The sequence below is a fragment of the Diospyros lotus genome, chromosome 8, assembly GCF_014633365.1.
Source record: "Diospyros lotus cultivar Yz01 chromosome 8, ASM1463336v1, whole genome shotgun sequence".
NCBI lineage: Eukaryota > Viridiplantae > Streptophyta > Magnoliopsida > Ericales > Ebenaceae > Diospyros > Diospyros lotus.
Window position 1 is genome coordinate 42,021,542 of NC_068345.1, and position 13,417 is coordinate 42,034,958.

Genomic DNA, 13,417 nt, shown 5'->3' on the forward strand with positions numbered 1-13,417 from the left:
TTCCTGCATAAATACTCTAATATTTAAGTTAAACATTTAAAACTTAAGAATCATATTAAAACAAGTATAAAATATATATATATATATTTAAATGAGGATTTATTTATTTATAAAAGAGTATGGAGATCTCCCAAATATATTTTAAGATTTTCTAAAATTATGAATTCTTATGGATATTGTTTATCTTTTTTATTGAACTTTCTAATAAATTTTATAATGTTTGAATTATCTTATTTGCACTTTATTTAAATGATTCCCCTTAATTAAAGAAAAATTTACATAGCGATTTATAATTTCTAAGGGACAAAAGTAGTTACCGATTCTTAGTCTTTGCGAGACTAATACTTTAATTGATGGCGCAATCTCTATAGGAGACATGTGGTCTCCCAGATTAATATCTCCGAGAGACTACTTGGTCCCCGAGAGATCATCGGTCCCTTGATCACATGAGACGCTATTTAGTTTATGCAAAAAATTTATATTTTTAGCCCGAATTATTATTTTCAGCCTTTAGACTTTTTCGAGCTTTTGCCTGTAACACACTAAAAGGACTTGAAATAAGGAATTTATTTTCATTTATCAGTATTAGGACAAATTATTAACTTATAAAATAATTCATAGTCACATGTTTATCCCTTAATCTTAAGAAATTATTATAGTCAAATTACGTAATTTAATTTTGAGTATAATTGATTTGCACTCGAATTTTATAAAAGACCCTTTATTTGAGCCAAATTAGATGAAAGTGAAATACCAAAACTAAGACCAAAAGTGGTATAGAAAATGAATTGAGGCAAACCATGACTTAATTGAGAGAGATGTAAACATATTATTAATGTCATTTCGAAATATATATTATTATTTTTTTCAATTAAACAATAGCTTTCCCATTTGTTATGGTCAAATTAAATGATAACTAGTGATGAAATTAAAAATAAGAAATACTATCACATAACTGAAATAGACATCTAATGAATAATGACCTCAGATAGGGCACGTGGTAGAGACGTCTCACCACACCGAGTAACCCGTTACTCAACGAAGATTTTTTGAATTTCTCAAGATCGACCATTACACCGAAAATCATGGAGATAGGAATTACCCCGAACTCTTCGGAAGCGATTATGAGATCCATATCGGTAAGATCATAGTTTCGCGAAGAACGTGATAAGAATCCCAGTAATTTAAAAGAAAATCCTTACTTTGACAAAAGCATAAAAGGGACTAGATGTGCGACGAATAAGGGATCTCACTTTTCTTTCTCTAAGTTAAAAATTGTATATTTTGAGTTTATAGTCTGACTTGAATATTGGAGTGATCCCGAAAGAATAAGATCCCGACTCTATTGTAGGTCCCTGAGTTAAGGCAGAGGAAGGTAATTATCCCCACATCATCAACAACAAATCGTCACTTATTGTTATATAATCAAAATGTGTATAGCAACTATATCTTCACCAAGAGCAGCTCAATAATGCCAATTGCTTCAATACCTTGTCCTACCATAACAAGCCCATGTTTTGGCATAAGGCACAGGCCCATAATGAAGCCATGTTTTAGCACAAGGCCCGAGCCCACTGGGCCATAAGTTTGGTTTGTTTTTTTTTTTTCTGTTTTATTTTAAGAAAATTATTATTTATTTGCAATAATTGACACGTTAGAGATTCCCTTCCCCCCATCCGCTTTATCATGTGATATGGACATTTGTGGATGTGGTCACAGAGAGTGACACATGGCATAGCGTAGGTGGTAGACGATGAATAAAAACTCTACGACTCTATCATCAGTAGGAGGGCTCTGACGTGGCAGCCAACTCATGGGATCAGGACATCGACGTGTCAGGCAGGTCAGCAAATAATGGATGATTGATGGTTAGTTCAATTGGTGGTTGCCACGGAAACTGTTTTTTTAATTTTTAAACTGAAGTTTAGAATGTAATTATTGATTAAATCCGACAGATAGGGCTTAATGATTTAAGGAAAGTTACAACCTTGGACTTGGGGCTCTCCTTCCTAGTGCTGTCGGGTCACTGTCACACTTCATTGTGGCAGCGTGACTGGTGATTGCTCCTTAAACAATTGGCCCTTTTTTGTCCATATATTTATTTTTAAAAAATATAAAAATACATTAATTCAAAAATATAGATAAAAAAGTGTAATTAAAATAACAAAAAATTTATATAATCATACAAAAAAAATATAAAAATATAAACTTAGTCAAAATATAAAAAAAAGATTATCACAAAAACGTTTAGAATAATTTCACATGATTTGAATGGTGGAATAATAATGATAATAAATCAATCTCTTTCTCATTTTAATGATTTGAATAGTGAGATGATGATGATGCCAATAAATCTCTCTTTCTTTCTCTCTATTTTTTTTTATTTTATTTTAGGTTTGACTAAGTTTGGATTGAATTGAATCTAATTTTGTGTTCAATTTGATTACTTAAATGGGATTTTGTTTGTTATATACCCATTGATTTTTGACAAAAACTTCACTAGAAAGGGCAAATTTGGAGCTAAAAGTATGTTTTATCTCTATGTCTCTCTTATCTTTAAAATTAAATTTGGATTTTTTTTTTTTTTTTTTTTGATTTATCTCAAACTGGTATCTAAAATTTGAGATAAGGTAGGAGGTGGTTTATGGGTTAACGTCTTGCGACTATGTCAAATTTTAAAAAAGATAATGGTTACGAACTTACAAAAAAAAAATATACAGTGCCCTGAAAAGAAGGGGAAAGTGGGCAAGTTCTGGACGGAAGATTGCATTGAGGAGGTACCTTGCCAAATAATTCAATTCAAAAGGACAAAACCAAACTTACTTCTCCACCACTTCCATCTCCCAACCCAACCCAACCCAACCCCATTTGGGCATTATTACTAACTAATAGCTGACGACCGACGTGCTCCTATTTTCCAGCAAATTCCAAAAGTTAAAGCACTGACCAAATGGCCGATGCAGTGGCTGTGGCGCCAGATGAAGCCAGAGCCCCTCTTCTCCCGATTCACAGGTCTCAGAGCTTCAACTCTGCGGTCAACTCCATTTTCACGCTCAAGAGTCTCTTCATCCTCCTGGGGCCCCTCCTGTGCGCAGCAATATGCCTGTTTGTGAAGCTCGACGGCGCCGCCACCAGGAATATGATGGCCGTGCTTGCCTGGGTCTTCGCCTGGTGGCTCACCGAGGCCGTCCCCATGCCCGTCACTTCCATGGCGCCGCTCTTCCTCTTCCCCCTCTTCGGCATCGCATCCGCCGACGAGGTCGCCCAGTCCTACATGGACGACGTCATTGCCCTTGTGCTCGGAAGCTTCATCCTCGCTCTCGCCGTCGAGCATTACAACATTCACCGGAGGTTGGCCCTGAATGTAAGTGCCCCCAATTAGACTTCGTGCTTTTGGATTCAATTAATTGAATTGTGTTCTAAATCATTTCAAGTTTGAATCAGTAATTAATTACGAGAACAATCATTCTCGTTCTCTCATTTGTTTTCTGACTTTTACCGTTTCTTCTTGGGATTGTGGATTGATCTGTTTTTGGCAAAACAATTCTCAAATCTTCTAAAATAAGCTCTCTACTCTATGGCTCTAAGCCACATCTCTCTCTCTCTCTCTCTCTCTCTCACACATGCATAATTGAGTATCTAATATTTTTGACAACTATTATGCTCATATATTTTAATTGGACATGTATATACGCGGACCAATCAGGTGACCCTACTGTTCTGCGGCGATCCACTGAATCCACCGCTGCTGCTGCTGGGCATATGCGCGACCACCGCATTCGTGAGCATGTGGATGCACAACGTGGCGGCGGCCGTCATGATGATGCCGGTGGCCACCGGGATTCTGCAGCGGCTGCCGTCGACGTCGGGGGCGATGGGTAGGGACGAGCTGGATATCCGGAACTTCAGCCGGGCGGTGGTGTTGGGGGTGATATACTCGGCGGCGGTGGGAGGGATGAGCACGCTCACCGGGACAGGTGTCAACCTTATATTGGTCGGAATGTGGAAGAGCTACTTTCCGGCGGAAGATGCCATCAGCTTCAACAAATGGTTCTGCTTTGCCTTCCCTTTGGCTCTCTTGATTTTCCTCGCTCTCTGGGGGATTCTTTGTTTGCTCTACTGCTCCAAGGGCTCAGGCCGCTCCCTCTCTGCTTATTTGGACAAAGCCCATTTGAAGAGAGAACTTGAGCTCTTGGGTCCAATGGCTTTCGCGGAGAAGATGATTCTGGCCATATTTGGGGTGCGTCACACAAGTTACTTCTAATTGTATCTTTTAATTGCTTAACCTTGGGTAGTTAATAAATGTTTAAAGAGAGATTAATGGTGCAGATGTTAATAGCACTGTGGATGACAAGGAGGATAACGGATGAAACTCCAGGGTGGGGAGCTCTGTTCAAAGGGCGGGCCGGCGATGGAACCGCCAGCGTGATGATGGCGACCTTGCTGTTCATAATTCCAAACGGGAAGCAAGAAGGAGAGAAACTAATGGACTGGAACAAGTGCAAGAAGCTGCCGTGGGGCATCATCCTGCTGCTAGGCGCGGGATTCGCCATCGCCGACGGAGTAAGGTCGAGCGGCCTGGCGGACGTGCTGTCGGAGACTCTGGATTTCTTGGAGTATGCGCCTTACCTGGCCATTGCGCCTCTGGTGTGCTTCATCAGCGCTATGATGACCGAGGTCATCACGTCGAACAACGCCACCACCACCATCCTGCTGCCGCTGCTGGTCCAGATGGCACAGACCATGCACGTTCACCCCTTGATGCTTATGATCCCGGGCGCCATCGGAGCGCAGTTTGCTTTCTTGCTTCCCACCGCGACGCCTTCAAATGTGGTTGGATTCACCACCGGCCACATTGAGATCAAAGATACGATCAGGGCTGGGTTGCCTCTCAAGACTGCAGCCATTCTTGCATTGTCCTTGCTGATGCCCACTCTAGGCAAGTGTTTTTTTCAGCCAATATTCTAATCTTCTAAATTGAGGCCAACGTCCTTGTTAATTTGATGGAGAAATGAATCCTTCCTTGTTATAAAATTCAAACTTTTATGTTCTTGCAGGAGCTTATGTCTTCGGAACAAATCGGCAAGTCGAGTGGCAGACTGGAAACTACAAACGCCGCCGCGCTGTAAATGATTGGGTGCATTAAACTAATTATTGCCGTCAAGAAGAGGGCTTGCTTCGGTCATTCAACTTGTTATAATTTCTTCTTTTTCTTCTCATGCTTTAATTAAATGCATTATATTTTTTTTCTTGAATACATGCAATGTATTTATGTATGAATATGGACATCTTTTTTTTTTTTTTTTTTTTAATATAGTTTTGTACTTAAATCAGCCCCTAAATCCAGTTTAATTTGCATTTAAAGATGAGTTGTGAATTTAAATCTAACTTTTCAAATAACACAATCAAGGATATCCACAAATCCCATATCTTGAGATGTTCTCCTTGCGGAAGCTTTCACCACTCGAACACTAACCCTAGATCTCTACCATAGACTAGCTAAACTTTCAATTGCCAATATAAGGGTGTAATCATATCCCTCAATGGCCTATATAAGGGTGTGACTTTTCAAGAGCCAAATACCTCATTAATTGTATTGTTATGGAGTCATTTAATTAGTTTTGAATTTGATGATTAATTTGAGCTTAAAATAATCTATTAAGAATTAAGTCTCGCTCTTCTTTAAATCAAGTTTCAAACTGAGGTTGGACTTGAGGACCGGTAAGAGCTCTTTTGGACTGAGAAAAGCCAATTTTGAACACAACTTATTAGACAAATCAGCTGGTGATGGAGTTGAAAACCTCATCAATTTTGATTAAAAGACAATAAGTAGATGTAGGAACAAAAAAGATGTCCTCCGCTTTAAATAAGATTAGCTTAAAATTAAGGATGTATTTTTAACATTATTTCTTTTAAGCCGGCCATGGATTTGGGGTTCTTGCCAAGGCATTTATATAATTAATCTCATCGCGATTGCTTTAGTCAAAGAACAAGGCAAGGGGATCAAAATGAAAAAGATAAAATCACATGAATTATGAATATGACAGACCATGCCGAATAGAAAGATGATTGTGTCAATATGTCGTAATTTTAAAATTCAGAAATTGAATAATATGAAAGGATGAGGGCAATTATATATATATATATATGTCATTATTAAATGAGTGACAAAGGCATGTGAATGTGAAGGTGGAAAGGAGCAGTCTTGGCAAATTGGGAGAGGGCTTATCCACACCATTGTTGCCACTGTACGTACTGTAAAGTGGCTTGCTAGTTGTAGTTGCTACCTCATGAATCCTCTTCCAAAGGTCACTCACGTTCTCTTCTCATCGCTTCTTGTTTAGATTTTTTGTTTTGGGTTTCATCTAAGGTAGCTATTATCATTATCAATGTATTTTGTGTGGAAACTGAGGAGTGATCCATCAAAAGTTTTAATTTTTATTAGTAAACATGAACAGAAACAGAATAATAATAATAATAATAATAATAATTTCCAGTAGAAGAATCTCAAAAATTGTTTTCACAGATAAAAAAGGAAGGGAGGCACCTGAATCTGTCGTTCTAATGAATCTACCTGTTGGTTGTTTGAGATGGACATCTGGGTGAGGATTTGAACAACCGAACCACAAATCGAAATTCCGTGTTGGGGAAAGAAATGAAACCCTAGGAGAAAAACACCACTTTTGCGGTCACCCGGATTACAGTCTCTGGTACGTAGAGCGCCGCCGTCATCTGCGGTAGTTTGGGAGCGATCGTCGAAGAGAGGGAAGATTATCAGAGAAGGGAAGAAGAAGAAGAAGAAGAAGAAGAAGAGAAGAAGAAGATGAAGAGTTTGTTCAAGTCCAAGCCCAAGACACCGGCTGACCTTGTCCGGCAAACCCGGGATCTTCTTAATTATGCTCAAAGCAACTCCGACACTCGCGAAAGCAAGCGCGAAGAGAAGGTTTGTTCGTCGTCCTCAAGTTTTGGTTAGATTCATATTCCATAACTGTTACTCCTTGTCTTAGTCTTGTTCGAATCAGTACAGGGTGTGCGTTCTATATACGAAATTCTGATTGATAAAACGTGACCAAAGTTTGTTCTTTTTATAGTTATTCTACAAAATTTAGGTGATGAGTGCAGAAGACTGAGTTAGTGATTAGATCCTGCAAGTGACTAACGGTAAACTGGTGTATTTTCCGTTTGTGGAACCTACCTGTGTATTTTATATTTATCCAGAATGAACCTTTTTTTCTATTACAGGTTCACTAATTCTGTTTAAGGATGTTTGGCATTGTCGTTTTCATGAAAGCCAGAGGCTTTTATATGGTTTTTACCATTATTTGCTTGGCGTTAGTTTGCACGCATTTGTCTTGTTAACACCAATGTGACAGCTTTGTAATGCGAACACGGCACTTTGTATTATGACTGAGAAAGGATTCCTAAGATGTATGCCTATGGCTGGTTGTTGACTAATGACTACAGTACAGACCACGTTTTAAAGCCAAGAATGTACTGGGTTTACGTTTCGGCTTCTGTAACGTTTGGGAAGAAATTATTGAACTTGTAAACATGTTTTCCCGACATTCAACGGTCTATTTTTGTGCCAAACGTAGATGCCCTTTTTTTCTTCTTCATTTTTTTTTTCTGCCGTTTGCCAAGAAGTTATAAAGATGGATTCTGTCATATGAAATGTACATCTATGTGGAGAAGAATGTATATTTGTGGGTCCTGACAAGTACTTTCTGATGCCCCATTATGTGGAGTATTTTGCGCATCTTAGCCTATTTATGCACAGAGTATTGTTGTATATATGCTAATTTAATTTTCCCCTTAATCCACCTCCTGCAGATGTTGGAGTTGAGCAAGCTTATTCGGGAGCTAAAGTCAATTCTTTATGGAAATAGTGATGCTGAACCTGTCTCAGAAGCTTGTGCACAATTGACTCAGGAGTTCTTCAAAGCAAATACACTGCGTCTATTAATTATGTGTCTCCCAAAACTGAACTTAGAGGTAAAAGAGCTGATTTTCTGGTTGAGGGATATAAAATTTAGATGGTTTGTCCAATTTAACCACAAAACTTGTCACTTGACTGGCCCTTCAAGTTTCATGAACCACATCAGTGTTTGTCACGGTTATGTATTTTCATAATAATGTTCTCTACAATTTTATCTATCAAAGAATTATTCACCTTTTGCAGACCCGTAAAGATGCCACACAAGTTGTTGCAAATTTACAAAGGCAACAAGTTCATTCACGGTTGATTGCTTGTGATTACTTGGAGACAAATTTAGATCTAATGGATGTTTTGATATCAGGGTAAGTTATTATCGTATGAGATTGGGATTGCATTTCATTGATTAATATGCAGCTTAATTTATTCTGCTGTGGCATTTTTTTTCAGTCATTTTTGACTTTTGTTTCCTCTGTTCAAGTTTTTTAGATTTCTTGATGGGAATGTAGGATTGTAGTAGTTCGAAATGAGTGTGACTTGCTTTATTGCTGTCCAGTTGTTTGGATAATCATATTTTCTTCCAAGTTCATATACTAGAATAATTAAATTCAGTCAAAAAGACATTTGGCATGCTAGGGATTTTGTGTTATTTTTTCAATTGTACATAAGTTTGGCCAAGCTGGAGACTACAGACACCTTTTACCTGGTGGAAATAGATTTTATATATGTATATTCTTCAATGGTTCTTTGTAAAGTTGTAATTTAATAATTTATTCTCAGTCATGCAATTTTTTTGGGGGGGGCTTTTGTCTGATGTCATTGTTTATTCTATGTGGTGCCCTTTTTTCTGATTAAGAGGCTTGATTGTGGTGCCCTTTTTTCTGGATTAAGAGGCTTGATTTGGGCCCTTCTTTTACATTTTTGCGTCTGGAGGGAAGAAAGATAAAAGAAGATTGGTTAGGGTTGACTATGGTTTTTTATTCCTTTATCCAGTTGTTCAACTTTTCTAATGCTCTCACTGGTTAATTTAGTTATGACAACACAGACATGGCTTTACATTATGGTGCAATGCTGAGGGAGTGCATACGGCATCAGAGTGTAGCAAGGTGAGTCAAATGAACCAGGTTTCTTGGTCTTCTTCTTTTCCTGGATTTGATTGAGCATGTGTGCAAAGGATGTAAGTGATGATATAAAACAATAGAATCATGGATGTACATTCTAATTTTCTTTTCTGACCGATGAAGTATAATGTTATGCTCACAGTGAGATTTTCATCTATATAGTTTTCTTAGGATGTCATACTCCATATTTCAGTAAATTTTGATCTTGAAAATGATGTCTCTTAATATTGAGAGCTTTTGAGAGCATCAAGATGCTGATTCACCTTTTTAAGGGAACACTCCCTGATTCCCTCTTGTTATGTTTGGAGGATTTTCTTTTTCCTTTTTGGGCTATTATCTTTTGCCATATTGATTTTTTGTTTTGTTGCAAGGAGATGGCTTCCCAAATTTCTATTTCCATATTTGTGGACAGGGTTTTCCCCTATTTGGAAGTTCCTTTACTAATGATATTTACTTTTCAAACTTCACAAGCCTTTATCTCTCTTGGCCACATTTAATGATATGTACTGAGAGGGAGAGAGGGAGCTTTTCCATAAATGAGAATGACATCTAGTGTTCCTTTTTTTTTTTTTTTTATAGAATTATGTTGTGGTTTTGGCAGGTTCATCTCTTAATTTGGTGTTTGAACTAATTACATGCATCCATATTGTCGACTCTGCTGCTATATGATCCATTTCATGGCAGTGGCCCCCATTATTGTATATTGTACTTGAAGATGGCTAATCAACCAAATCTCTTTATGCACACAGTGTGAAGCTGATGTTACTAAACATGGCAGTGACTTTTTGATTTACCTGAAGCTTTATCAAACTCAATAAAGTTGTGAATTAATTTTTTTAACAGTCAATTTAACTTTTTCTTTTCAAGAAAGAAGGAAAACTTAACTATTACTTGAGTTGGTTACATTGAATATGCAACTTTGTCTTCATTCTAATTTCTCTGCTATGTTTGGCAGATATGTTCTTGAATCAGAGCATATGAAGAAGTTCTTTGATTATATACAGCTTCCGAATTTTGATATTGCTGCAGATGCTGCTGCAACATTCAAGGTGTGTATTGTTTTACAGAATCGGGCATCATGTTTCCTACCACACCCCTACCCCACCCAGCTGGAGAAGGAAAGGAAAAAATGGAAAAAAAGATGAAGATTTTCATGCATGAAAAATCTGCATTCTGCAATCGAAATGTTGCTCCTTCCTTCTGCTTAATGTTTCACTACTTAATACTGCCTGATGCTGTGAGCTACTACTTTGAAATCAAAAGTGAATTCCTGCTAATATGTCTTCTAGGTTGTTCCTTAATTTCTACAAAGACCTTTGGGCCAAGTTTCTCTCTTGTTAAATATAGTTTAAAAAGCTTATTTTATTTTTTTGCTAATTCTTTTTTATTTTTTTCTTTTTTGGCTAAGTTTTCAAAAACCTGCTTTTACCACTAGCATTATCGTGACCATGGGAGAACTCTGTTGCAGGAACTTTTGACAAGGCATAAGTCAACTGTAGCTGAATTTCTTTCTAAAAACTATGATTGGGTAAGTGATGTTTTGAGCTTATATGTAGACTTGCAAATTTGCTGTCATGTATATATTTTCGTGCAATATTAGTATGGTTCATGGTGTGCTTGATGAAGAAGCTTACTATCATTGGAAGTACTTTAAGCTTGGATTTTTCATGTTATTTTTTCTTCTCCAGATGTCTTCATAACTTTTTCTCATTCTGCTTGCAAATCTTCTTCAGTAAAATCCTTTAGTTACAGAACCACCAATTTGGAGTGAACCACCAATTTGGAGTGACATTACCGGAAAAAATAGAAAAGAACTCTTCTGACTAGAATGCTGGTATTCTTTCACGACATTTTTCGTTTTTAGTTCTTTGCAGAATATAACTCAAAGCTACTGGAATCTGCCAATTACATTACCAGGCGACAAGCTGTTAAGGTAGGCTGAAAATATTGATTAGGAAATATGTAAACAATCTTTTAACATTTTGATATTTTTTCGTAGGGTGTGTAGTCATACTTATAATTGTATCCTTCATGGCTGATACTAGTGATTCAGATGATAGAAGTGTATAATTTTGCTCCTTGTTCCTTTAGCTGGAGTACAATGGAGGTGCAACTCCTCAATTGTGCAATGAATTTCGTCTCACAGTGTGTATTGTGATAACACTTAGTTTTTTTGTACTGTGAATGATAATGCTTTGTTATATGGTCTCTCTCACAAACTTTTTGATTTTGTTTCCTGAATCAAAAGATAACTTTATGAAAGATTTCCATATTAAATGTCAGAATGTGCCGGGGACCTATATGGAAGTCCTATATTCAACATGGACGTCATGTTGTGAGATTATTAACTCTTTTCTCTTATAACCTTAGTGCCATAGAAACCAACTGTTGAAAAGGAATATTACTTCAATTCTGTTTTTCAGAGAATTATTTTTTTGTGAAAAATGTAAATCACATACAGTTTACTAATACTAATTTAGGTAGTTCTCAGGTTTATATGTGTTCTAATGGGGTGCTGAGGGGCTCCTCGATCTTTGAATCTACTGCTCACAGAATGATGTTGAATGATGTTTCTGTTAAAGTGTCCGGATGAGTATTGCAGGGGATATTTGTTTATAATCTTCAAATGATCTGGGAATTGGTTTATGGGATATGTTGACATTACTACAATGATGACTTTATTGCTCAACATAAATGATGGTTCTGTATCTTCTTTGAGTTGTTGATACTGTGAAATTGATGTCTTATATTAGCCCTATGTTTCTTCAGTCTTGGCATCGTCATGGTCTTTCATGAATTCTGGTAGTTTGATTGTTGCCCGTGCCATTATATCATCCACTATAAAAGTCTGAGCCTGGTTAAGGAAGCCTGTTTTACTGTTGCAGCTGTTGGGAGACATGCTTCTGGATCGGTCAAATTCTGCTGTAATGACACGATATGTTAGCTCAAGGGATAACTTGAGAATTCTTATGAATCTTCTCAGGGTATGGTAATCTTACCCACTCCCTCTCATACACTTCGCCAAATTGCCAAATATGCCTGAAGTTTTCCTGGGTAGATGGTATCTTCTCTCGATTTCTATATTCAAGTTTTTTGGTCCAACCTATAGATTACCTTTTGTGGGGTTTGTGGTGATCCCTGCATTTCCAAATAAAGAAGTTGGGGAATAGTATTTAGTAACTCTGTGTGACTTCAATACTTTTTTTCTCTAAACGTTAATGTGTTATATGGTGGAGTCCCTCTTTCCAGGAGTCGAGCAAGAGCATTCAAATAGAAGCATTTCATGTCTTCAAGGTATGGCGTATGTAAATAGAACATTGGTTCCAATATTTTGAACTATTATTAGATTTTTCAAAGAGAGTTGCTTTCTTACTAATCGTAAGATAAAATATTGACAGTTATTTGCTGCTAATCAACATAAGCCCCCAGACATCGTTAGCATTCTTGTTGCCAACAGAGGCAAGCTGCTCCGTCTATTTGCAGATTTCAAGATGGATAAAGGTAGAAGTGTTAAAGAGTAGTAGGTGTCTCAGTTTGGAAGAGTGGGGTCGTTTCTCAACTTTGGTCTCTTCTTGTTGCAGAGGATGAACAATTTGAAGCGGATAAAGCGCAGGTTGTAAGAGAAATTGCTGCCCTTGAACCCAAGGACTAGATGAGATTTGAACCTGCTCCGTTTATCATTACGTTCTTTTCCTCCAGTCACTAGTGAATTAATAGATTTCTCCATGGACCATGGTTCCGCAGCTTTATATATATATATATATATATATGCAGAGGAGCGGTTTATCCCCTTTCTTCCCCTGTCATGTGTTTCTTCCCCACCTCCGTAGCTTCTGACCACTCTTGTGTATTTTGCTTGTGAATGAATGTACTTAAAAGACAAATGAGGAGAGGTGATGAGAGAACATGATGGAATTATAGTAGTGCACATGGATGGCTGATGCAAACCTGCAGATAATGATTGATTGATCGAGCAATCTTATACAATAATTGAGGGCTTCGGTTAGTAAGATTGATGATGTCCGCCTTAAACTTCTTCAATGATTTAGGGGCGGCTACTGCCCCAAGAGAGTCCGTCACTTGTAGAATGGGACCCGTAAAACAAAATTAGCCCCATGCTATTATTGAAAATTAATGTATTTATGAATTAACCATACAATTTGATGAATCCAACTTGATCTAACAAGGGGTAATAGTTTCATGAACACGGTATTTCGCCAGCTCAACTGGGTTGGTGTGCAAAGATCAGATTGGACAGTAAGATGAGAGAGACCAGTTGGAGAGCGACTGTCCATAATACCAGGGAAGCTGGTGGGCTTAAGGTGGTGGGCTTAGGGTGAGGGATTTCATCTTTTGCAAGCAT

The 13,417-nt window shown here is 37.6% G+C and overlaps 2 protein-coding genes across 3 annotated transcripts in view; both read left to right on the plus strand.

Moving 5' to 3' along the window:
• The window catches only part of LOC127808695 (tonoplast dicarboxylate transporter), a 49,662-nt gene extending 44,362 nt beyond the window's left edge, over nt 1-5,300 (plus strand). For both annotated transcript variants that reach the window (XM_052347271.1, XM_052347272.1), the window contains exons 2-5: nt 2,948-3,364; nt 3,707-4,240; nt 4,330-4,939; nt 5,058-5,300. In XM_052347271.1, the coding sequence (XP_052203231.1) occupies nt 2,951-3,364; nt 3,707-4,240; nt 4,330-4,939; nt 5,058-5,146 (1,647 nt within the window). In that variant the 5' untranslated portion in view covers nt 2,948-2,950 and the 3' untranslated portion in view covers nt 5,147-5,300. The remainder of the gene's footprint in view (nt 1-2,947; nt 3,365-3,706; nt 4,241-4,329; nt 4,940-5,057) is intronic.
• Nucleotides 5,301-6,156: 856 nt separating this feature from the next.
• On the plus strand, nt 6,157-13,064 carry LOC127808697 (putative MO25-like protein At5g47540). The gene is made up of 12 exons (XM_052347274.1): nt 6,157-6,308; nt 6,527-6,943; nt 7,831-7,992; nt 8,180-8,298; nt 8,965-9,039; nt 10,010-10,103; nt 10,523-10,582; nt 10,919-10,987; nt 11,940-12,038; nt 12,304-12,348; nt 12,453-12,555; nt 12,636-13,064. The coding sequence occupies exons 2-12, from the start codon at nt 6,824-6,826 to the stop codon at nt 12,704-12,706; spliced, it is 1,017 nt and encodes a 338-aa protein (XP_052203234.1). The 5' UTR covers nt 6,157-6,308; nt 6,527-6,823; the 3' UTR covers nt 12,707-13,064.
• The last annotated feature ends 353 nt before the right edge of the window (nt 13,065-13,417 follow it).

Excerpts from the sequence above, each read along its gene's own strand:
- LOC127808697 (XM_052347274.1), top strand. The coding sequence starts at position 6,824 with ATGAAGAGTTTGTTCAAGTCCAAGCCCAAGACACCGGCTGACCTTGTC. Across the intron at positions 7,993-8,179 it reads TCCCAAAACTGAACTTAGAG|ACCCGTAAAGATGCCACACA; the intron begins GTAAAAGAGCTG and ends CACCTTTTGCAG. Across the intron at positions 12,039-12,303 it reads TTCTTATGAATCTTCTCAGG|GAGTCGAGCAAGAGCATTCA; the intron begins GTATGGTAATCT and ends CCCTCTTTCCAG.